At 38.0% G+C, this 23,779-nt stretch overlaps 1 protein-coding gene across 2 annotated transcripts; it reads left to right on the forward strand.

Annotated features, from left to right (window-relative positions):
* The first annotated feature begins 4,598 nt into the window (after positions 1-4,598).
* INSIG2 (insulin induced gene 2) lies at positions 4,599-23,713 on the forward strand. Of its 2 annotated transcripts, none has more exons than XM_037523249.2 (6): positions 4,599-4,668; positions 11,265-11,654; positions 16,735-16,859; positions 20,231-20,397; positions 20,546-20,645; positions 21,704-23,713. In XM_037523249.2, the coding sequence occupies exons 2-6, from the start codon at positions 11,411-11,413 to the stop codon at positions 21,743-21,745; spliced, it is 678 nt and encodes a 225-aa protein (XP_037379146.1). In that variant the 5' UTR covers positions 4,599-4,668; positions 11,265-11,410; the 3' UTR covers positions 21,746-23,713. The 2 variants fall into 2 exon arrangements, with proteins under 2 accessions (XP_037379146.1, XP_037379147.1); XM_037523250.2 differs by lacking the exon at positions 4,599-4,668 and adding an exon at positions 4,753-4,790.
* The last annotated feature ends 66 nt before the right edge of the window (positions 23,714-23,779 follow it).

Genomic DNA, 23,779 nt, shown 5'->3' on the forward strand with positions numbered 1-23,779 from the left:
AGGGATAAACTTAAATTGTCGTTTGCTCTAAATGAAGGTCAAATAATGGTAAGGTTGATTGTACAAATAAGGTTTAAAAAAGGGAAGTTGTGAGAGAATAGAACCATCACATGACATACAGTGTTAAAAGCATGTTTTAGATCAGAACAATTCATTCTGTAGCAATTATTTCGACATTTATTAAAATGTTTCAATTTTAAGAAAACATCTTTCATATTACTATAAGTTGAAAGTTGCTCATTTTTATTTTATGGTTTTGTTCATATTATTTTGCATTTTTTTTTGGTGTGTAGATGATAGGACCTGAATTTTCTACCTTGTTTTATGTTTAGTGCATTGTAATTTTTGTAGATTTAAGTAATATTATAATCAAAATAACTGAAAGCCAGGACACAAAAATTAATTATGTGTGGAAACGGTGTTCTAGGATACTTCTATTACATTTATGAAGATGTCATGGCATGATTCTGTTAGGTAACAGGCAGCACTCAGAGAGGAGGAGGGAAGTTCTTTATTTACACCTGGGGGCTTTATACCTGCAGGCCCAGAGAATCTCTCTCTCTCCAAAGTCTGAGCCCCCAGTAATTAGGTAACAGAATATTTATTTTCTAAAACAAGGGGTACAGTCAGCTGGGATACATGAATCAGAGGTGTGGCTTTGAGAGTATTTATCAGCTGTTCCCTGAAATTTTCAGTCTACAGGCTATGTCCTAACTTCAGCTAATCTACAGGTCAGCCTGACATTTTCCACTTCAAAGGTATAATACAGTGTTCTACTTGTGCAGTTAATATTTAAAATTGGTTTGCATTCTGTGGCCCTGTATCTGTTAAATTTACTGTGTGGTCAGGGAAAGTCTGAGAAGTATTAAAAACTCATCATGGATGATATAAACTGTTAAACATCATTGCAGATAAAAAAAAAATCTTGTTGAACTGTTCAAATATGGCAATGTCAGGTTTTGTGGTTTTTCTTCCCAGTCTCTACTGTCTTTTAAAAAAAAAAATTCATACACAAAATACACATTATGCAAAGCTTGATTTCAACTACCACCTAGAAGTGACTCCCAATCTTTATTTCTAGGCCCATTTGCTCACTTGAATTCCTAATGCACACTTCCCGCCATCTGCTACACATTTCTACCAGAATGCTCCATAAATATTTCAAAATCATTCAACCCCAAATTGAAATCTTGTATTCTTGTAGATGAAGGATATTTCTTCCACTTAATTTCTCAAACCCAAAACTCTGAAGCAATCTTCCTCTTTTTTTCCCCTTCACCCTCACATTAGCAGCCAGCGAGTTCAGCTGAGTTTCTCTGCGCCCTTGTCATTGCCTTAGTTCAGTCTTGCACCATTTCTCAGTTAAAGATTGCAATAGCTGTCTACTTGGATTACCTGCTATCACTTCCATGCCAATATAGTTTAAAATAGGAAGATCTTATCTAATCTCACTTGAGAATTCTCAGTTGTCTTGTTTCTGTGTATGTTAGCTGGCCTAGCTTCATTTACTGAGACTTCTGTGTCACGAAGCTATAAATTTATTGGCGTCAAGGGCTCTGCCCCTATCTTTGTGTCTCAGTGTTTAATGAAGTTCCTAATGTGCAACTAGTATGTGTTGTATGATGTTGAATGTTGACAGAGCACCAGAGAGTGACTAAGGGTACAGGATGTGGAATTTGGCAGCTCTAGGCCTAATTTCTGCCTCTGCCAATTACTTAGTTGTTAAGTGACCAAGAGCAAATTAACTTTAACCCAGTGATTCTAAACTCTAGCTACAGTTTAGGCTTAATCAAGGAATTTATTAAAAGGATTCAGATCCTTTCTTCAGCCAAATTAAATAAAAATATGTGGCGGGTGGGGCTCCGGCACTAGAACTTTTCATAGATTTATGATTCTAATATATTTGAGAATCACTGCTTTTAGCTCTAATTTCTCATCTACTATGTTGTATCTATTTTAAAGGAATTTTGAGCATGTGAAATGAAATTGAATTTACCTTAGTGTCTGGCACATATTAATTTCTCAATCTAGATGTAATGTACAACCTTAAATTGTAAACTTTTTTCTCGATAACTATTCCCTAGCTACTCTGCCTTCCTTTCAATTCTCGGAATGTATCAAGATTTTCCATCTGTAATGCCTTCACACTTGCTCTTCACTCTGTTCTGAACAATACCTCTCAATCTTCAAGTCACACTTGAGATCATACACAGTCTCCTGATATTCTACTTTATTCTCCTCTACCATATGGGGATGTTTCGTCCTCATAGCATTTGTTTCAATTTGAAATTAGTTTTTTTAAAATATTTACTCTGTGTATCTCCCACTAGACTTCTCAAGAGCAGAGACTATGTCCATTTTGCTTTCCTCCTGAGGTTCAGTGCCAAATACCTGAGATGTGCTAGATGTTCAGGTGATAGTTGTCAAAGGATGAATGGATAATTAATGATCCATCCTGTAACTTCAAAAAGGCAAAATTCCTGGACTTTTTATGTCTCTCAACTGTATCTATCTATCTATCTATCTCTACATCAAACTCTATAGCACACCCCCAAAAACTAGGGTTTTCTTTTTTTTAATGTTTTTTAATTTGGATAAGAGACAAGTTCAAGATTCTTAGAGGCTTATTGAAAGCTTTGATTACAAAGCTTCCATCAAAACCCAATTATTTGGGCAATAATTGTTAGACTATTTCAATAAGGCAAATAAACACTTGTGGGTGTTTGCATTAGCTAAGATATTTTTGTTTTCCTGTTTACCTTTTGGTCCATTCAGATGGGAGACCAAAGAACCTGTAAGGTTGGTGGAAGAAACTATTCTCAGAAGTCACAGTATTATCAAATTATTGTTATAATTTTTGCCTGTGAAAGTGTTGGGGGGAGAGGGTGTCTTGAATATAAGGGCAATAATCTAGACTAATCCCTCATTTTAGAAATGAAAAAAAAAAAAGCCTGGAAAAATGAATTTATCCAACATGATCATTCACTTGTTTTCAAATCAGGTTTCAAGAATCCTTTATCAGTATTTTATGGACCATATTACACCGACTTCTAAGTAGCCCAAAGTCATTCTGATTTCTCCACGTTTTCAATCAATTCATACCCTGGCATCATTAATTTGAGCTTTGAATGTTTTCCTGATAACAAGAATTTAGTTCAAATTCATGAGCTTCACATTTAGAGCTCACTGTCTTATACATTCTTCCACACTGAAGGCTCTACAATCTATTTTTACAACTCAGAGCTCCCACCAAAATGCGTATCTCCCCATTAATCCTCAACAACCACGGGAAGACGCCATCTTCCAAGAAAACTGAACTCAAACCTAATCAGAAGACAGTGGCTCTTTGTATTTCCTAAAGATTTTGTTTTCTGCCCTGTACTGCAGTAGAAGTGACTGCATTGTTCTTGGTGACACATGGTTCTTGCTTTTTACCCTTTGTCCCTGCTTGCAATCAACAAATATAGAAAGTAAAATAGATACCTCCCTAGGTATTTATTTTTGAAAAGCTGGGCTAGGTGAGGCTTGAGTTTAAATGACTCAGGTTGCTTTAATGTCAGGACATTTTGAAGTTATTGTCTCTTTCTGTGTGCTTTTCTCTTTTGTTAATCCATTCAGTACAATAAGCTTCAGGACTTTTTTTTTATTGTACCATAGTGTAAAAACCTACAGGAGAGACATTTAATAGTCATAGGAAACATTAGAGAAAATAAGAAAGCTTTCCCCCCTAACAATATGACTACTATAGACCCAATTTGTTGCAAATTCAATTTCTCCCTCAACTTTCGGATATAAATGTACCGATAAAAAGATCACAAACAGAATCCAATGTATCGTTTATCAGTTCAAAGTTAAAAAACAAAAACAAAGGAACTTCACCAACTGACACTCTTGCAAAGCTCTTAAGTTTATTCTAGGTCCAAATTTCAGGGAAAACTTTCCTCAGGACCACTGTAACTTGAACACAGCCCTATTATATTACGACTCGGACAGGACAAATAAGGGGTTGTAGGTTCTGCTGCTGTTGTTTTTTATTTGTACTGTAATCCTCTAAAGGTCTCCCGACGAATACTGTTCGACCGCTTTACCTGGTCGAACTTGGGGAACGATTATCAATGAAAACCGCAGAAAATGCTGCGCAGGAGAGGAGAAATATCAATTACCCTCCTCTTCCCGAAGAAGTTAACACTGGGCAGGTAGGGGAAAGGTAGAGAGGAAAGCCAGGTAAGCGCGCGGGTCCGCCCTCCTAGCAGGGGACAGCGGTGGCCGGCGCCGCCCCCTCCCTCCCCGGGCTGCGCTGGAAGCGCCCCGGGCCGCGCCTCCCGGCGGGCGTGCGTGCCTCGCTGCGCGATTCTCTGACACCGCCCTCGGGGTCGGGACACTAGTCACGAGCCCCGACAGCCGGGCCACTCCGCAAACAGCCATCCAGGCCACCTCCCCCCCGACGGCCCACGCCTCCAGCCAGCCAGAATTCCGCGGAGACCGGAAGTCCTTTTGCCCCGGTCAAGTAACCGCGGGCGGTAGGAACCGGAAGCTCTTGTGCCCCGATGCAGGAGCGCGGTCGCGTCGGCCGCGCAGGCGCAGTGTCTCCCGGGCGGAGCTGTGGAAGGGGAGGAGGTGCAGGCGGAGGGGGGCGGGGGCCGGTCTCGGAAGATGGCGGAGGCGGGGGTGAGTTGGGGTCTTCCGGCGCAGTTTGGGTGACTTGGTGCAGAGGGAAGCGGCCCGAGGAAGGGGTGGCCTTCAGGAAGGGAACTCATGCCGGGTTTGTAGCCTCGGAGCTCTGAGGGCAGGTGCGGGATCCTGGACCACAGATGGGGCCTGGAGGGCGGGGGGCTCCGCTCACCTGGAGGAGGGGCTGCGAGGTCGGGGGGGCCCGCGGGGTGCGGCCGAGGCCGGGGAGGCCGAGGCTCCCCGAGCGGTGGAAGCGCGTCCGAACGGAAAGAAAGCCGGAGGACCGCGGCCAGGGCGACCCTGGGGCTCGGCGGGCGGCGGGCGGCGAGCTGTCAGGGCGGACTGTCGGGGCGGCCTGGCCCCCGGGCGGGCCCGGCTCGGGGGTGTCCCTGCAGGGGGGCGTCGTGGCTCAGTTTAGATTCCGCGGAGAGGTCTGTGTATTGGTTTCGGTTGAGGAGTGGGACTTGGGCGTTTTTTGCTGGAATTGGAGACCTTCGCTGCAGGTGTGGGGCAACGAGAATCCTGCCCGTGTTTGCGGGTGGTGTGACTTTGGGGTTGGGCAGTGGGGATCAGCATCTGGGAAAGGGAGACAGTGGATGATGCGAGGGAAAAGGTGTGAGAAAGGCGCTAAACCTTAAATAATAACCAGTTAGTGTTGTGGAAAAAAAGTTGCAGAAGTATGGTGTTAGCGAGATATTCCAGATGGCTGGAGTCTGGATTGACAGCACTAAGGGCTCACTGTTTGTAGGGTTGACGAGGACGTGCTTTAAAGAGGGAACGATCGACTTGACAGCTGGACTCTGAAACTAACTTGGGTCAGTATTGCAGTGAAGCTGAGGATTGCCGGAAGACACGCTCAAGTCCTGAGTTCTGGAGAAATAAAGGCAGATGAGCAGTGGCTACATATGTTTTCAAACTTTGGGGGTTCGATCCTGATAGCGAGCCACTGAGTGAAAAAAAAAGGATCCCCCTTAATAGAGGCCCACAGAAAAATTAACCCTATAGTCTTCTTAGTCTCCTCCTTTCATTCTTACTTTGGGCATTATGTTAAATGGTATGTTTTGGGTCAGAGGTTGATTCTTAAACTGACAGCTGTTGCTTTTATGTATGTTGGGTTGAATGAGAAAGGATAATATACAATAAAGTAGTTTAAAGACAGCTTGTATTTGTTGTTACCAGAAAATTATTCCCAAATGTTAGTAACCTTTTTCAGGACAGAGATTTGACACTTAAAAATAGTATATTATACTGGAATGTGAATGGTACTTGCTTAGTGATTTCTGTATTTGGGTTTTAATATTGAGAGGAAAGATGAGTTGCAGTCTTCGGTGTAAGCACTTTTTCTAGAAGTTTTTAGTGCTCAGAGCCTATGACTTACATTTGTGTGTTTTTATTTAAGGAAAGTTAAACTTTTTCATTGATCTAAGTGTGTTCTCAATGCTTATTCTGAGAATTCTAATCAAGAGAGCATATGATGAGAAAGATGTGCTTTAATAATTTAATTTTATTATTTAGTAACCTATTTGACCTAAGCACTTGAAGAGACAGGGCAATCTGAGGGAACAAACATACTTCTGTAACTGCTACTTATTGAGATATAAGTGATCTTGTTTGATTTTGGGGGTTGTTAAAATTGTTAAACTACAGCTGGCTTCTAAGGTAACAAGGTGATTTTATTTGTATGTTTGTTTTTTTTTTTAATTTTTTTTTTTTTTTTAGAGGCATGTTTTATTTATTTGTTTGCTTGTTTATACATGCACTGGGTACAGTCAGAAGCGCGGGAGGGTGAGAGAATTCACCAGAGCGGGGAGCAGAGCAGGCAGAAAGACCGAAGGACACTGCTGAGGGGAGCAGCGGGCGGCAGGAGGGGTCTGCGCGCCATGTGGGGCCCTCCTCCAGTGGCTGGGGAGCAGCCGGGGATCGAAACAGCGCCGCAGAGGCCGCGGGCAGCTTCGCAACCCAGCGCTCAACCACTGTGCTACCGGGGAGTATGTTTGTTTTTAAACCTGTTGCTGGAAGTGGTTTCAGTTGTAATCATAAACTTTAATTTTTTATCCACAAAGGCCAGAATCACTTATAACCTTCTTTTATTTATGCAAAAGTAATAATATTATTCCGGTAACAGGCAGTCATAAACTTAGAATACTTTTTTTTTTTCCAGTTTTGATGATTGGCTATTGAACTATCCAAACTATTTGAACTGTTTTTCTTTTTTTTAGATTTATTTATTTATATAAGAACTGGGGAACAGGCCAGATGCGGGGGAGGGTGAGAGGATTCACCAGAGACAGAGCGGGACAGAACAGACAGACTGACGAAATACACTACCGAGGGGAGCAGCGGGCGGCAGGAGAGGTCTACACACCATGTGGGATCTTCGCCGGCTGGCCGGCGGGCATTGAACTGGCGGTGTAGAGGGGCAGCTTCACAGCCCAGCGCTCAACTGCTGTGCCACCAGGGGGGCCCTGGTTTTCTTTTTAGGGAGTAATATACCTTATAGAATTCTAGGTCAAGTTTTGTATCAGGTAGAAGTGTTTTCTTTGTCAGGTGTTACAAAAAAGCATTATTTTGGTATTAAGAGTGGGCAATCAGCATTGCTTTAAAAGCTGTTTCTTGTGCAGCAAATTAATTACTTTTGTACAGTGTTTGTAGTTGGAGGCAATGTGGTGAAATGGATAGAAACATTGGACTTGGAGCCAGAGTGCTTGGGGCTAGTCTTGGTGCTACTGGTAATAGTTTTATGATTTCAGAAAGCGATTTAATCTTTTTTATGTTGTAAAATGGAGATTAAAAACAGCTGCCTACATGTCAGGATTCTTGTTGAGGATTCATTGAATTATTGTCCTGTCAGTGGTGTCTTTATACCAGAGTCTTCTTCCCTCATCAGCAAATTATTTCTTGAGTAATTTCAAATACAGATTTAAAAAAAAATTTTGGAAAATAAAATTTATCATTGATGTAGGAGTGATATTTAATGAGATAGGTAGACTGTTTTAAGAAAATAATATCAATACATAATTGAAAAACCAAATTTCAAAGCAAACAAGTTAAGGGATACTTTTTTTTTAACTTTTTTTTTTTTAAAGATTTATTTATTTATGCAAGAACTGGAGTACAGGTCACAGGCATGGGAGGTTGAGAGAATTCACCAGAGACAGAGCAGGGAGCAGAACAGGAAGACGGACCAGAGACACTGCTGAGAGGAGCAGCTGGGGAGGCAGGAGAGGTCTGCCCTGCCCTGCTGGCCGGAATCGAACCCACTCTGCAGAGGCTGCGGACAGCTTCACAGTGTGGTGCTCAACCCGCTGTGCCACCGGGGAGGCCCCAAGTTAAGGGATATTTAATCCAAGAGCTTTCATTTTATAATAACCCACTCCCCTAGTATTTGTTTAATCTTACCAAGATCTTTCATGCCCCTTTCATAATCTGGTCATTTCCAGGCATTTTCTTGATGTGTTTATAGTTTCAGGTTGAAATACAAGTTTTGATCTTGTCACTTCACTTGACCACTTTGGGTCTCATTTACTTTGCTCTTAAAATGAGAGAACCATTAGGTCACTAATTCTTCTTTTGACATAAATTGTGGAACTTTTGTCCCAGAAAAAATGTAACTATACGTGATATTTTTTCTTTCACTTTGCATCGGGCTCTTACACCCCTTGGAATAGATAATCTGGTTTCCTTCTATTTTTAAAATTTAGAATAGTGTGATTCTAATGCATTTTAACACATACTCTTGCTCCTGTAATTAGATACTATCGTATTATTATGGGGTCACAAAATTAGATTTTTCAAATTTAAAAAATTAGCTTTTTAAAAAATCATTCAAACAAACCTCTAACAAGTGTGTTATTTTAAAAGAAATGAGTAGAGTGAAGTCAGAAGCTATAAACAAGCACTGCCGGGAAACATTGAATAAATACCTGTGGCCAAATAAATAATCAGTGTAGAAAGTGTCTAGCAGCCTTGAAATAGAATGAGGACAGAGTCTCTAGCAATCAGTGATTCCCAGGGAGAGCTTTGGTTCTTCAGGGGATATTTGGAAACACATAGAAACATTTTTGGTTGTCTCAAATGGGGGAGGATGGTGTGCACTGACATTTAGTGGACTTCAACCAAGGGATGCTAGGGCAATGCTAAAGGCCATTCCATGCAAGATATTGTTAACCAAAATGCGAGTGTCATTTGACAAATACTGGTGAGTGATTTTAAGACTAGGCTTAGCATAGCGGAAATACCTTTTTAAAACTGAAATTACTTTGCTTTTTTAAAACCATTGTGCAACATAAAATATCCTTTGCTTTAATTTCATTTTGGAAAAAAATCAAAAACACTTGTGATTTACTACAGGAAGTTGAGTTACTTGCTTTGCTGGAGTACATACTTTTTCCTCTAGTAGATGATTTAACAGCAGAAGGGGAGGATGGTTGTAGTGTCTGGAAATTTGGGAAGTGAAGCTCTTGATCTTGTATATAAGCTTGATCTTGTCTATAAGTTATGATTTTATATAGTATGTAAGTTGGCCATATGATTTTTTTTTTCCTTGCTAAAAGTGACCAGAAACATGGCATACCAATACGCAGGGTACTAAAACAGATCAGGTCAGGTCAGGAGATGTTTTCTGAGAATTTTCATTTGGTATTTAGAGTATATTTTTCCCATTCTTCTAAGCCACGGAGCTCTGATATGCTATAGACCAAGTAGGTTTTGAAGACAGAAATCCCCCTTGAGTGTGGCAGAGGGTCAGTAAAAAATTCAGTGCTGTCTAGTGTTTATCCCATAGAATTTACAGGCTGAGTGCTTATAAATATTCTCAGTTTCACACTGATTATTTCTAAAGTCAGTCCCCTCCCCTCCCATTTACCCCTGGGTTTTGTTCCAAAATTCATTTGTAAGATAGTTGAAACTTAAAAACTAAGAGGAAATGTATTTTATATAGTGATGAAGTGCTAGGTTTGCCTTCCAAAAGACCTGTTTAGTACTGTGTAGTTTTATTCAAAAAGACAGCTCAATTTAATTAAACAGCTATGACTATGTAGAGCTCCCACTGTGGCCTGTACTAGTACCTTTGTGGGTACACAGATACAGTGGAGACTTGGTAGTGAATAAGACCCACATAAAAAGTTTATAATCCATAAAGCAACTATACATATCATTATGAGGTAGCTATTAGAAATGACAAACTAAGGTTTTAAATAAACTACTTTGAAATTCAAAGGAAAGATCATTTATGTACCTACTTGTGCGTATACTCAACATATATTACTATTGGGTAGTATAATAGTAAGTTTGAAAAATAATCTTTAGTATATTCTCATTTAAAAAATGTTATTATTCATAGAAAACACAAATAAGAGTAGGTGGCAATTTGGGAGGCTGAACATAATGGCTTTTGGAAAGCTTTTAAGTAAGACTGCTTGGATGTGAATCCGCGCTCAGCTACTTGTAAGCTTGTTAAGTAACTACCTAGTCTTTTCTTTTTTGCCTCACCTGTAAAATGGACATAATAATTGTCCTTACCTGTTAGTGTCCAGGTACATAAAAAAGGACAAACTGAGAACAGTTGCTTATTCATCATCACATTTATTTATTCTAATGTATCTTTTTATTGAGATATCATCGGAGCACCCCCATCAGGTGTTACCACCTGAGTGCACCCACCACCCACTCACTCATATTCCACCACCACAGACCATTATGCTTCCTCTCCTCTTTGTTCTTAGCACCCCCACACCTCCTCCACATAAACACCCTTCCCCGCCTTCTTGTTTCAGTTCTGCCGTCAGCTGTCAAGAGTTTGTTTTTAAGCTTGTCTTTATGTGACTTATTAATTTAGCTACTTTATATTTCACTTATTAGTGACACCACCCAATATTTATCTTTCTTCTTACTTAATTTCACTTAGCATTATCCCTCCGAGATCCACTCATGTTGTCAAAAAGGGCATGAGTTTATCTTTTTTGATAGCTGAGTAGTATATAGCCCTTATAGTATATATACCACATCGTTTTGATCCTTTCATTTGTTTTGGGGCATTTAGGTTGTTTCCATAATTTAGTTATAGTAAGTAGTGCTGTGGCAAACCTGGGAGTGCAAGTTTCCTTTCAAATTAGTTACAACAGGTCATTTTGTTCCACTCTGGAGGTTGTGCTCATGAGCAAGTCACGTTTTATTGTGAATGATACATTTTCAGTAGAGTTTGTTAGTTTTCTATAAAGTATAAAATAGTCCGTTGTAACTATGATGGATCTGGAGAGTTAGATATAAGAAACAGAAATTTGGAATTTTATCTTCCAGATTCTATTGGAAATATGTCAAGATAACTTACTCTGCTTTTTGTTAAAGTGGGACAAGCTGTTTTCACTATTAATCTTCAGGTCACTTAACTCTGTCCTAGTAAATACAAATAGAAAATTTTTAATTACATCATGCATATAAAAATGCTTTTAAACCTCATCTTAGCAAATAACTAATTTAAATGAGTACATAAGGTTATTTCATTATTTGTCCTTTTAAATTAGTATTAAAATCAAGAAATTTGTATAATCAATTATTAGACACACAATTGATTTCTTTTTTCTTATCTCTTGCAGGATTTCTGGTAGGTCCTATTTCAGGACGAGGTGTGGTACTGTTGAAACGCCACTCAATCTACTTTGATTCTACAGACAACTGGCTTTTCAGCTGGGAAACCTTATTTTTTTTTCCTTTGGTGCCTGTTTACTGAACTTATGAAACCATGGCAGAAGGAGAGACAGAATCATCTGGGCCCAAAAGGCGTGGCCCCTATATCTCATCCATCACTAGCCGAAGTGTGAACTTGATGATTCGAGGAGTAGTGCTGTTTTTTATTGGAGTATTTCTTGCATTAGTGTTAAATTTACTTCAGATTCAAAGAAATGTGACACTCTTTCCACCTGATGTGATTGCAAGCATCTTTTCTTCAGCATGGTGGGTACCACCGTGCTGTGGCACAGCTGCAGGTATGTGTAGGTTGTTTCTGTAATGCTTGAGAAAGGAAATAGGGTAAATGAGGGTGAATGTTATCTGAGCAATGCATTTTAAAAAATCGGCTTTGTGGAGGAATAATTTGAATACAGTACAATGTATCTGTCTTAACAGTTTGATGAGTTTAGACAAATGCATTTAGTCATGTAATCACTGCCATCCAGCTGGAGAACATTTCCATCACCTGCACATTCTCTTGTGTTCTCTTGCAATTCATTCTGCAGCCCCAGTGTCAGCCTTGCACTGGTCTTTCTGTCACTAGATTATTCTTGCCTGTTCTAGAATGTAATATAAAGGGAAGCACAGAATAAATACTCTTTACTCTAGAGTAAATCCTAAAAATAATCTTTATTCTCTTTGAGATGAGATCTTCAGCCTTTTAATTCTGCCCTTACCTCAACCCATCTCATATTAGTCTTATTTTAATGATCATCACCACTGTTTAATTTTAAGGGTTTGCCATATATGTTTTGGTCTTGTTTTTGAAGTAGATTAAAAACTTGAAAGGTAGAATAGTTTTATTCAAATTAAATTTTTGTGTTTTAGATTTTTTGTTTATGTTTTCTTTACTTTGTGTCTTGTGAAGTGTATCTGAAGAAAGATACATAAAGAAATCAATTAAGTAGAGCCTCCCTGATAGCGCAAGGGGTTAAGCACAGCACTGTGAAGCTATCCACATCCTCTGCAGCACAAGTTCGGTCTCAGGCAGGCCAGGGAGCTGACCCACATGGCGCAGCAGAACTGTCTCGCCTGCTGCTCCTCTCAGAACTGTATTTCAGTCAGTCTGCCTGTTCTGCAACCCACTCTGTCTCTAGTGAACCCTCTCACCCCCTGCACCTATGGCCTGTATCCCAGTTCTTGTATACATAAATAAATCAAAATCTTAAAAAAAAAAAAAAGAAAAAGAAAAAGATTCTCTTTGCTTATCATCATTAGCCTATTTGTTACTTTAATTCTTTTTTAGGTGGACATTGTGTTGTGGATAAAGTAGAGCATTTCAGAATGACTTGTTGATGCTCAGCTTCCATAATGGATAGCTATTTTTCGCTTTTTCTAATGATTTAGACCAATAGAGTAATAATATTTTATATAATAAAGTTATAGAAAGAAGTCAACAATGTGTGGTAGAAGAGAATCTGATTGAGGGAAAGAATTCCTTGTTTGTCCATTTGTGTCTCTTGCTTAATATACATGAACACCTTGCCATAAAATGTAAATCCTCTTGACTTACATCTAGAGCTGGAGGTCAGAGGGTAAGGAGTTAGGTACAGGACGTTTTGGAATGCACCCGTGAAACCTTCTAGACAATTACATAATTCCATGCGTGGATGGAAGGGCATTGTTGTGTTTGGTTTCAGTGTCATTTATTTAGCGAGGTCTTACCATACAACATTCACAGTAGAAGAGTTGTTAGGGCACTGATTTTTAGTTTCTCCAGGGTGATTAGCATTCTCCCAGAGAATGGGCAAAGTAATGGAGACAAAGAAAAGAAAACACAAATTATATTTTATCATTCTCTGTTGTATCTACTCGCCTTCATCTATTTTCCTTTCTTTAAATTCAAAAGAGAAAAATTAAGTTTTTCCAACATCTTTTTCTAGTTTTTTGTTTATTTTCTCCTATGCTACAGCTGCTGTCTAGCTACTAATCGAAATCTTTTGGGATTTGGAAGAATGTGTCTGTTCAGAATAGATAAAAGGAATGTCTCTTAACTCTGGGGTCTGTAGAGAAACTTTGGGAGTGAGATGTTTGGCATTGTGCCTATTTTGGGGTCATGAGGAAACATGAAGAGAGGAGATCAATGAGTCCTAGGGTTCCCGAAGCCTAGTGACTAGTGCAGCTGGATCATATATCACGTTAGGGAAGGGGAAAGAGGTAGCTGCTTACCTCTTCTCAGGGTGCCTCTTTCAAAGCTTCCTAAGTGCTGGGCTTAGTTGAAATACACTCTTATGTTCCATCCTGGGCAGGGGCAGGAGAACTTGACTGAGGCTTCATTGTACTTACATTATGAAGAGGAGCAGGCGCTGCATCTGTCCCTGGGATGTGGGCATTTTTCTCCAAACTCATATTTAGGATTAAAAATTCCAGTGTTCATACCACATTTTGGTCACTTTGTCTCTGCTTTCTTCCCTTTTCCCAGATACTAGGTTTGTCATACAAACAGAACCTCATACTATTTCATTTAAGGATTTGCATTTACATTTCTGTAAATTTGAGCATATCCTTCCTCCTTGGGTACGAATGTGATGGCTGATGGTGTTATTTGCCTGGTTCCCTAGTGTCTACAGGGTACTGTCTCTCTGGTATGGCTCTTCCCTACTTTTATTGTCCTCAGAGTCTTTCTGGACCCTGAAGTTCCAGCTCTGCCTTAAGGATATACTTTTCAGGTGATACTGAGTCTTCTCCATTGTCAGTGCTTTTCTTTAATTGCTTTCCTGTGATTAGAAAGCTTTTGTACTCTGTTCGTCTGCTGGAACACTCCACCTCAAGAATCACCTGTGAAGCTCTCCCAGTACCCTGCCTCCTTCCTCACATGCTATGAGACGACTGAGCCCCCTCCCCTTGCCCGGGTCGGTTGACAATCCTTGCTACCTCTAGCATTACTGCGTTTTTTTGTTTCTGTGGTCACATTGAAGCTTGCATCATATCTTCCTCTTTTCCGTTTCATATCCCCAGCAACTACCAAGAACTGGACACATTTTGGAGGCTTACCTATTTGTTGAATGAAAACACTGCCTGTGTAGTAATTGTCTATGGGAGTATATCTCCTTCAGTGGTTTTGTTTTTTCAGCCCCATTCCTTGCAAAATTTAACTGTTCCTTTTAGTGCATCACTACTTTAAATGTACTTCCATAAAAAGTGATGACTTAATATTGATGTTTTACAGACTTCTTCTGTTTTTGGCCTTAGTAGACTGTAACTAGCCACTGGGAAATAACTTAAATATATCCCAAGGAGTATGATTTTGCATCAGAGAGCTGGTCTCATTGAGCAGGACTGTGTTTGCCTGTGATTTTACACAGGCATGGTTTTAGCAGTCTCTCTTGTTAAAGCAGAAGAGGAAAAGAAGCCAAGACATACCTTCTACTGAGTTCTCAAAGAGCAGAGCCTTACTGTGCTGTAGATTTTGCTATCAGACTCTGCCATGCTTTTATTTAAAGCAAAGAAAGAAGACATTTAATGGGAAGTGACAAGCTTCTTCGAATTCTCCCTCTCAGTGAGCAACTGAGAACCATGCATACTCAGTGGATTTGATTTTTATTGGCAAATCCCAGGGTTGGCAGCATGGCAGTTTAAATTCCTTTCTTGTATTTTTGCTTTCTCTCCTCAGTTGTCTCTCACTTGCAAGTCTGACATCACATGCATAAAAATATAGTCAATTTTACTTACTTATATCTTTGCACACATATGTCAGTATTCTCTATGTGATAATTCTTTACTTACGGCTTCAGCTGAGGAAAATTGACTTGGAATGTGTATTCTTACTTGATTTTACAGCAAGAAATGGGAGAGAAGAAATAGAGAGTGAAGTGAGATCAAGGAATGACACATGAGTTGTTAGCTTCATGACCCTTTAAGCAGAAAAAAAAGAGATCGTATTCACTTAGATATAGCTCATCTATTTGGCATGTTTATTACCATTTTAATTTTGTAGAGATTTGGAAAGGTGTCAGTTAATCTCACAGGATTTTAGAGTAGACTTTTAAATAGGAATACAGTGTGAAACTTTTAAAGTTACTGATAGCTGTTGGAGCTCTGCATTGCTGACATTTGTGAACCATCTACACTTAGCAGAAGCCTGACTCAAGAGAATGCTTTTAGTTTTGTAGATTGGAAAAGGGCTATAATACTGCAGCATCTCACCCCCAGATGCAAGGGTGCTCACACAGCCATTTTTTAATGCTGCCCCATTGGTCTGCTAAAGTGTGATTTTTGATGTTAATTGATTTTCATTTTTTCTTGGAGATTGAATGCATTTTTGTGAGAGATTGCTAGCCAGTGCTAGCCCAAGGAGGGGCATAACTTGTGGAAGAATGTTTTGGTTCATTAAATAGTCTATTTATTTTTTTATAACAGCATTTAAAATCCTCTCCAAGTGAATAAAACATTGATGTTTGACAGGTATTTAAGTTAAAAATTGTGTGGGAATACTTTGAATCTCAATTATAGATATGTTGCATCCACTTATTGATAATTAAACAGCAATCGCTTCTCGGCCTTTTGGCTAAGATCAAGTGATAATTAAACAGCATTCAAAATGTAGTTCTTTCTAAAAAGTGTAGTTCTTTCTAAAACTAAGAAATGTATTAAAATGCTTTCTTATTTTAATAATGAATGTAAGTTTTTATGAAAAGTATATAATTCTTAATAGTTCATGTTTCCTCTAAATTTTCTATGTGCAGTGTGAATCTACATGTAGATTTCTGTTGTGAGTTTCCCTGCTTTGGCAATCTGACCTAAAATCTCATTAGAAGGCCAGGGTGCAAAAGAGTGTCAGGACACGGCACTAGACACAGGAGCCTGGGACAAGAAGTTACAGGGGCAAGGATGATCTTTGTGACAGGATAGCCATCACATCCAGCATTATGGTGTAGGGTGAGCCTGTTGTACGTGTTTACACTTCTAGCTTCTCTGTAGACTTGTGGAATTTAATAGCATGTTTCATGGTTATATAGCTGTGGGAGAATATTGCTTAACTGTTCACTGGTTTGATGCTTTTCAAGTCTAAGAGATACTGGTAGTAGAGAAGTAGCATGATTCATATAGTCCAATCAGTTAAATTGTGAATCATACACTTAAATAGTGTTTTTATGATTTAGAATACTGATACAACCATTTACAATGCCTTCTTCAGTCATATTATCCTTGTTTCATTTTTTTCCCCCCTTTTAGAAGATAAGTTTAGAAATATAAGCAGTTGATGTTAAGTAAATCGAAGAGCTTTTTTCAAGACTGTCTCAAATGCTTATGGTGGTGGTTGTGACTCTTTTTAGCTTAAGTTTTTCTGGTAGAGCATCGGAGACAACTTAATTTTTTTTCTCTTTTTTTCCACAGCTGTGATTGGGTTATTATACCCCTGCATTGACAGGCATCTAGGAGAGCCACATAAATTTAAAAGAGAGTGGTCCAGTGTAATGCGGTGCGTAGCCGTCTTCGTTGGTATAAATCACGCCAGTGCTGTATCCTTTCCACTGTAATAAAATGCATATTAACAAAGGAACTTCCAACAAACCAAAGGTTAAATAGTCCCTTCCAACTTCACTGTTGTTGATTTCTGATATGCCCACTTAGTCAGAAACAGAATGTGAGCCCTATTGTTGGAACATCACTTAGCAGCTATGCAATTACAATGCAGGGGGTAGGCTTTCCTTTACATTTCCTCCTTTTGATATGACTTGGAAACTTTACACATTAAAAAAAAAAATTAACAAGCTTTTCTTAATTTAGGTTACATAATTACATTCATGTGGTTTCGGTAACTCTAAGATTGAAGCAGATGCATTTTTCAAAGGATTTCTTTCTCTTCTCCCTCTTCATTAAAGGTTTGCCGTTGAGGGTGTGTGGTAACTTGGGGTGCTTGTTGGCTTTGTTTCATTTTTAATTCAAAGAAGCTATAATACATGTTTTTAAAGACAGAAGAAAATTTTTTGCCCTCACTAAGTTTTTATCTTAACATCCTCCCTATTTCCTCTCCTCTTCTCCTTAATCCCACTTTCCTTTATAGAGGATCTGGGAAAGCCTTTTCTAGAAAATAGGGTTTAGAGAGTGAAAGTGGTGGGAACCTTTGGTAGAGTGAACAGCAAGGAGCAGGACTTAGGCTACCCAAGCTTTCCTCTTGTAACTGCGCTGGGCTCGGCTGTCATCTGGAGAGAGGATGGGTCCTGTGGCAAGTAGATTCCTGTGTCTTTAAAAATAATGAGTGCTCTGGACAAGCTGGGGAACAGGAACCAGGGAACGAGGCAAGGTCCTATCTTCAGAAAACAAACTGCTTTTCTGTCCCCAGTTTTGCTGGCCCTTGGAGATCTGTGAACCTGAAAGTCCCTCCGTGGCCATTAGTGGTTTAGTTTTCTCTTTCTGTTCATGTTAAAGAATTTCCCAGTTTGTTAATATTGGTAAAATCTTTTAGATTTTATAATAAGTCTAGTGAGTAAAAGGAATTTAAAAGATAATAGAAGACTAGTTTCTTACTAGAAATTAGGAAAAAATATGATTCCTCATTTGCTTATAAAGATAATAAATGACAACTTGAGAGGCTAGTATTTTGCTAAGTCATTCTTCAAGGCTGTGATAGAGCTGGGACCAGACTGGTGATCCTGACTCAAGTCTGGGAATAGCGCATTCTCCTTCCCGGGATCACACGGTATGTAAATTCCTCTGTATCTTGTGGATTTTTTTTTTTTTAATTTTTTTTTTAAGATTTATTTTTATTTATTTATACAAGCACTGGGTACAGTCAGAAGCGCGGGAGGGTGAGAGAATTCACCAGAGTGGGGACCAGAGCAGGCAGAAGGACCAAAGTACACTGCTGAGGGGAGCAGCAGGCTGGAGGAGAGGTCTGCGCGCCATGTGGGACCCTCCTCCGGTGGCCCGGGAGCAGCCGAGGATCGAACCGGCGCTGCAGAGGCTGCGGGCAGCTTCGCAACCCAGCTATCCCAGACATTTCCACAATTTTTAAGTAAAGAAATTTAAATAGCCTTTTTTAGAACTGAAAAAAAAAATTAAATTCTTTGTTTTGGCCATTCTTTTCATATTCTCTGAATGGAATTCTTAAATACAGCAATCTCAAACTGTTCTGTTGATCCTTTAATCAAAATCCAAAACGTTTACAAAATGTATAACACAGGCTTAATATTAGGTGAGCAGACTTTTTATATGATTATATGGTACTTTTTTAAAGATTGATGTGTTTTACCCGTTTACCCTAGAAGACTCTTAATTTTCCTTCAAACTCTTCATGAAGTTGGGCCTCCCTGGTGGCGCAAGGGGTTAAGCACTGCACTGTGAAGCAATCCACAGCCTCTAGCACAAATTCGATCCCCAGCCTGCCAGGGAGCAATCCACATGGCACAGTAGATCTCTCCTGTCTCACCTGCTGCTCCCCTCAGCAGTGTATTTCAGTCAGTCTGTTTGTTCTGCTCTCCACTCTGTCTCTGGTGGAGCCTCTCACCCCCCGCCCCCGCATCTCTGGCCTGTGCCCCAGCTCTCGTATGCATAAATAAATAAATCTTTAAAAAAAAAAAACAAAAAACTCTTCATGAAGTTAATGTAGTTAGGAAGTATAGAGCCCAGATTACATCAAATTCCACTCTTTACAAGAATGTTTATTGCATAGAGACATCAGAACTCATGACCTTTCTTTGCAATTTTAGGTATAATACCAGTTAAAGAAAAAGAGAAGGTTTTATAGCAAGCATCCCCATAAACTATAGTTTCTTGATAAATCAAGCTTAAAGAAGCAATGATCTTGAGGGAGTGGCCCACAATAACCTCAGATGCTGGGTACTCAGGATACCAGGTGGTTTGGTAGGGGAAGGAGGATGCTGGTAAATATTGGGGTGTTAAAAGAAGTAGGAAGTGGTTATATGTGCATTTTTGATCTTCTGCTCTCCTCTCTTTAGTTGCAGTGTGGCCAGTTAGTTTGGTGAGATATGTAGTCCCCCCTGGGGAGCTGGATATCGAGCCAAGATACGGCCTTTGGGAAATAGATAATGCCCTTTTAATGATACTTGAAATTAATTCCTTTAGTGTAATCCTCTAGCAAAGAAATGAGAAAATTGAATTTGTAAAGCTTCGTTTTGCCCAGAGATTTTGGAGTAGAAAAAGGCTGTGCTTTTGTGAATAGATGCTTAAGTAGGTGACGGAAATAAAATATCATTTGAGCAAACTGTCCTGTACCAGAAAGTCTCAGGCACCAAAAAAAGCTTGGCAGGTTGCAAGATAATGTTCACTTCAAGGCTTTATCCTCAACAAATTAAAACTGGAACAGTTGACATAATAGAAAGGGATACTGTGTCCTTGGTACTCTTGTTTCAGAACTGCATTATTATAAAATGTGTCTGTCAGTAAATCATATAAAGAATGTGGTGCCCTGTTAAATAGCTGTCAACTCTTCTATTTTCAAGTTCCTGTATGATTCTCAAGTAATTCTAAACCTGTGTGAGAAGTAATATTGGTTTCCTTTTTAGCAAAAGTGTATTCCTTTAGCAATATTTGTGTTTGAGGCTTACAGTTATTTTTTTAGCAATGAGGGCATTTCTTAAATAACGTGTCTGATCTTATAATTGCAAATGTGTACAGAGTGCTTTTTTAAAAAGAGAGTACAAGTTGGTGGACTCTGCTAATGAATTATCATGCCTGCTGTGAATCTTTAGTAAATACCAGAGACAGTTTTAATCCCATCTCATCTCATACACTATATTAAAAGACCAAGTGCTCTATAGAATAAGCAATCAGTTCCCTTCTCAACAATAACATCTTTTATTTTAGAAAAATGAACAGGTGATATTATTCGATTGCAAGTTTTAAGATTACTCTTTAACACTGATCTCAGAAAGTGGATTTTGACAACAACATACAGTTGTCTCTCACACTGGCTGCATTATCCATTGGACTGTGGTGGACTTTTGATAGATCTAGAAGTGGTTTTGGCCTTGGAGTAGGAATTGCTTTCTTGGCAACATTGATCACTCAACTGCTAGTCTATAATGGTGTTTACCAGTGAGTATTTCTTTTTGGTGCTTGTTTGTTAAATAATTAAATAATTGAATTCAGAATTGATATTTTAAAATTGGGTTAGCCAGTTTCTTCCAAGAGTAACATCAGTATTATTTTAATAAATGAGTTAAAAATATTTCTGTTGTTCTAGATATACATCTCCAGATTTTCTCTATGTGCGTTCTTGGTTACCATGCATATTTTTTGCTGGAGGCATAACAATGGGAAACATTGGTCGACAACTGGCAATGGTAAGCTAATGCTTGTTTAATCCCTTTTCTATTATTGAGATGCAAGACAAATTCTCTCTACTCTGTAGCCCTTCTTTTAAAGAAAAGAAATTTGTGAACGCACATTCTTTAATTTCTCTTTTGCATTTTTACTGAAATAAACCCTTTGAAAGAATTTAATTGCCAAGTGTATTAAAAGTTGGAGAAGCCACTGGATAGAAACACTAAATATGTTTGCATAAAGCGATATGATTAATTTTCCTTTTTTTTCTTTTTAAGTATGGTTTCCACTCTGTCAAAAAGGGACAATTTTAAAAGTGAAAAGAGTCACTACTAATAACTCTTTTGCTAAAATCAGTATAAATTAAGGCTATCTCTGGCAAATTAAGATGTTCGATCACTTTAGTTAAGAAGAATAATCTCAGTTATCACAGAGAACATGGGTTAGGAGTTAACATTCGGAAGCCAAAGCAGTTTCATGAATAAGTATTATCACTTTTGCCGTTTTCAATAGTTAGGAGGATTGGGTGGTTTATGCTGGTGTCTTTTTGAAAATGTAGCCACCTAATTACCCGAAGCCCTTTATTTTGAATAGATATATATTTTATAATCTTACTTTTAAAATTTTATTTTGATCAGAGGCTTTTGGTAATGTTATAGGTTTTTCTTCTTTAAGTACAAAGTGATTTGAAAAAATATCTGAAATCCTTGTATCAGTCCTTAAATTTATGACATTCCCTTAGCTGACTAGCCTTACTGAGTACTCAGTGCTTTGCTGCCTCTCATGTTCTAGGATTGACCAAATCATATTGTTATAATTTGTTTGTAATAAAGAAACCAGATCTTTTTTCTTGTTTTTGGTTATGCCCCTTTCACTTCTGGAATTTTCTTTTCTTCAATAATCACAGTTGTCATTTAATGCCAATAGTTGTATAATGCTCAAATTCTTTGAAACAGAAAGTGGACGCATATGTTAATAAAGTTTTAATTTTTAGAGTTTTTTACTTTACATAGACCTTTATTCAAAATAAGTCTGCTATTCAAAATCTGTTAACCTTTTGACCTTTTCATTTTTACAGTATGAATGTAAAGTTATCGCAGAAAAATCTCATCAGGAATGAAGAAGGCAAAAATACAGAAAGCAAGATGAAAAGGGTATGCAAATGATAGCTATACCAACAAACTATGGACTGTAAATGATAGCTATACCAACAAACTATGGACTGTAAAATTGCCAGAATGCATTTTTCCCTTGATGGGTACACACACACACACACACACACACACACATACACACACACACTATTGCAATCTGTGATTGCTTTGTCTGTAAATCAGTAGCAAATCTTTATGTATTTGACTTAAATAACTGTAAAATATATATGCACTACATTAAAAAACATTGATTAATAGATAAAATTTTTTAATTGATTTTTTTAAACATGCCATATATTATATCACAATGTTGATGTGCCAAAATATTCTTTTATTGTCATGCGGAATATAAGAATGCTTTGAACAATTTATAAACTTAGTGAAGTAAGAGGAAAACCAAAAAAATAGAAAATAGAAAGCTGATATATTGTCTTTTCCTTACTGTTGTGCCTTTTATTTTTCTAATCACAGCAGTATGAATTATGGGTGCCCTAATGTGTGCTTAGTTTCTATTTTAATATTGTCTCAGAGTTTTGGATGTTTTAATATATGATGAAAATGAACTTCCTTAGAATGTTTTCAAACCTGTTCATCAGTGTAGAGAGTCCAAAGAATAATCTTCTCTTTGACAGATTTTACTTCAAGTAAAAGTGATGAGCACTTTTTTATCAATATTAAATTTTTTTTGAGGCTAAGTCTGGAAGAGTATATATAATTAAAAGTAAGGACCATTGGGGAATTTAAGTAGGATAATTATATGTTTTAGAAATATAAAATAATCATCTGCAGTGCCACAGAGTGTTGTGATATTAACTGTCATTGCAGTACAGTAGCCCACTGCTTTTTAATGAAACACACAAGAAACCCAGAGAAATCAAAATGAAGTTTCTATTTCTGTTGGGTCCTGTTCTTGGATTCAATAAAGAACCACTTTCACTGAACTGAGTCATATGACAACTGACTAGAATGCCATTTGGGGAATGGGTGGGCACATAATTTCTTAATAGTGAATAGTTCCAACCTGTTTAAGAATAGGTCAAAATGGCACATTATGGATATTAAAAATGTTGATAAAACGTTTATGCATATCTTTCCAACAACTAGAGCCATTTAAATATGTTTTAAACATATACTTTTTAAAACTTTTTTCTTCAATTTTATTTTTGAAATTGATGGCAATTGTCTGATACACAAGGGTGAAATCATCTGTGTACTCTGCGTACTCTGGAGTGTCTATGTATGTGTGTGTAGTGTGTATGTGTGTGTGTGTGTGTGTGTGTTGGATTGAGTGAGAGAGCATGAATATGTATATATGTATGCGCATGTGTCCATGCTCTCTTAAAATGTCAATTAGATATTTTTGGTTTTAAAGCCATTGCTGTCAGACTGAGATCTTGTATGCCAAAATTTAATCTGCTTCTATATTTTAAGGCTGCAAGTGTGAAAAATCCTAAGAGGATTTCATATTGAATATATGTATACAATCTTAACTATAGTGGTAGTAAATGTACTACTATAATTTATTGTTCTATCTTCCAGATAATGTTATTCATTTAGAGCAAATAAAGTATATTTTTAGAATCAACTTTGTAAGCACTAGAAATCTTTAATAAGTTATAAGGCCCATATTATGTGTTTACTTTGAAAATTGCTGTTAAAAGCAAGATGTATTAAATATATAATTATCATCCTGGTTAAGAGTCTTTTTTTCTTTCCTGTGGTCAAACCTAGAATGTAGTGCTGAGGATTAATGTAGTAAAATTAATGTGTGTTTGAATTTACCAAGAAATGATGAAAGGAAACTTTTAGTATCATAGAAATTGAATGATTGTTTTAGAGTTATTAAATAATTTTCAGATCATCCATAAAACAAGGAAAGATACTGATGGCCAGCAATAAAATTGTTTTGATATCTTGGAAAATACATAAATATATCACTTTTTTTTTTTGCATTGAAAATGTTAAACATCTTTAACATTACTACATTGGCAGTGCTGCCC

The sequence above is a fragment of the Talpa occidentalis genome, unplaced genomic scaffold (genome assembly GCF_014898055.3).
Source record: "Talpa occidentalis isolate TD23 unplaced genomic scaffold, MPIMG_talOcc4v2.1 talOcc4.3, whole genome shotgun sequence".
Taxonomy (NCBI): Eukaryota; Metazoa; Chordata; class Mammalia; order Eulipotyphla; family Talpidae; genus Talpa; species Talpa occidentalis.

Bases quoted from the DNA above. Each gene is read 5' to 3' on its own strand.
- INSIG2 (XM_037523249.2), top strand. From the start codon at position 11,411: ATGGCAGAAGGAGAGACAGAATCATCTGGGCCCAAAAGGCGTGGCCCC. The intron at 16,860-20,230 runs GTATCCTTTCCA...CACTGATCTCAG, and splicing joins GTATAAATCACGCCAGTGCT to AAAGTGGATTTTGACAACAA. The intron at 20,398-20,545 runs GTGAGTATTTCT...CTGTTGTTCTAG, and splicing joins GTCTATAATGGTGTTTACCA to ATATACATCTCCAGATTTTC.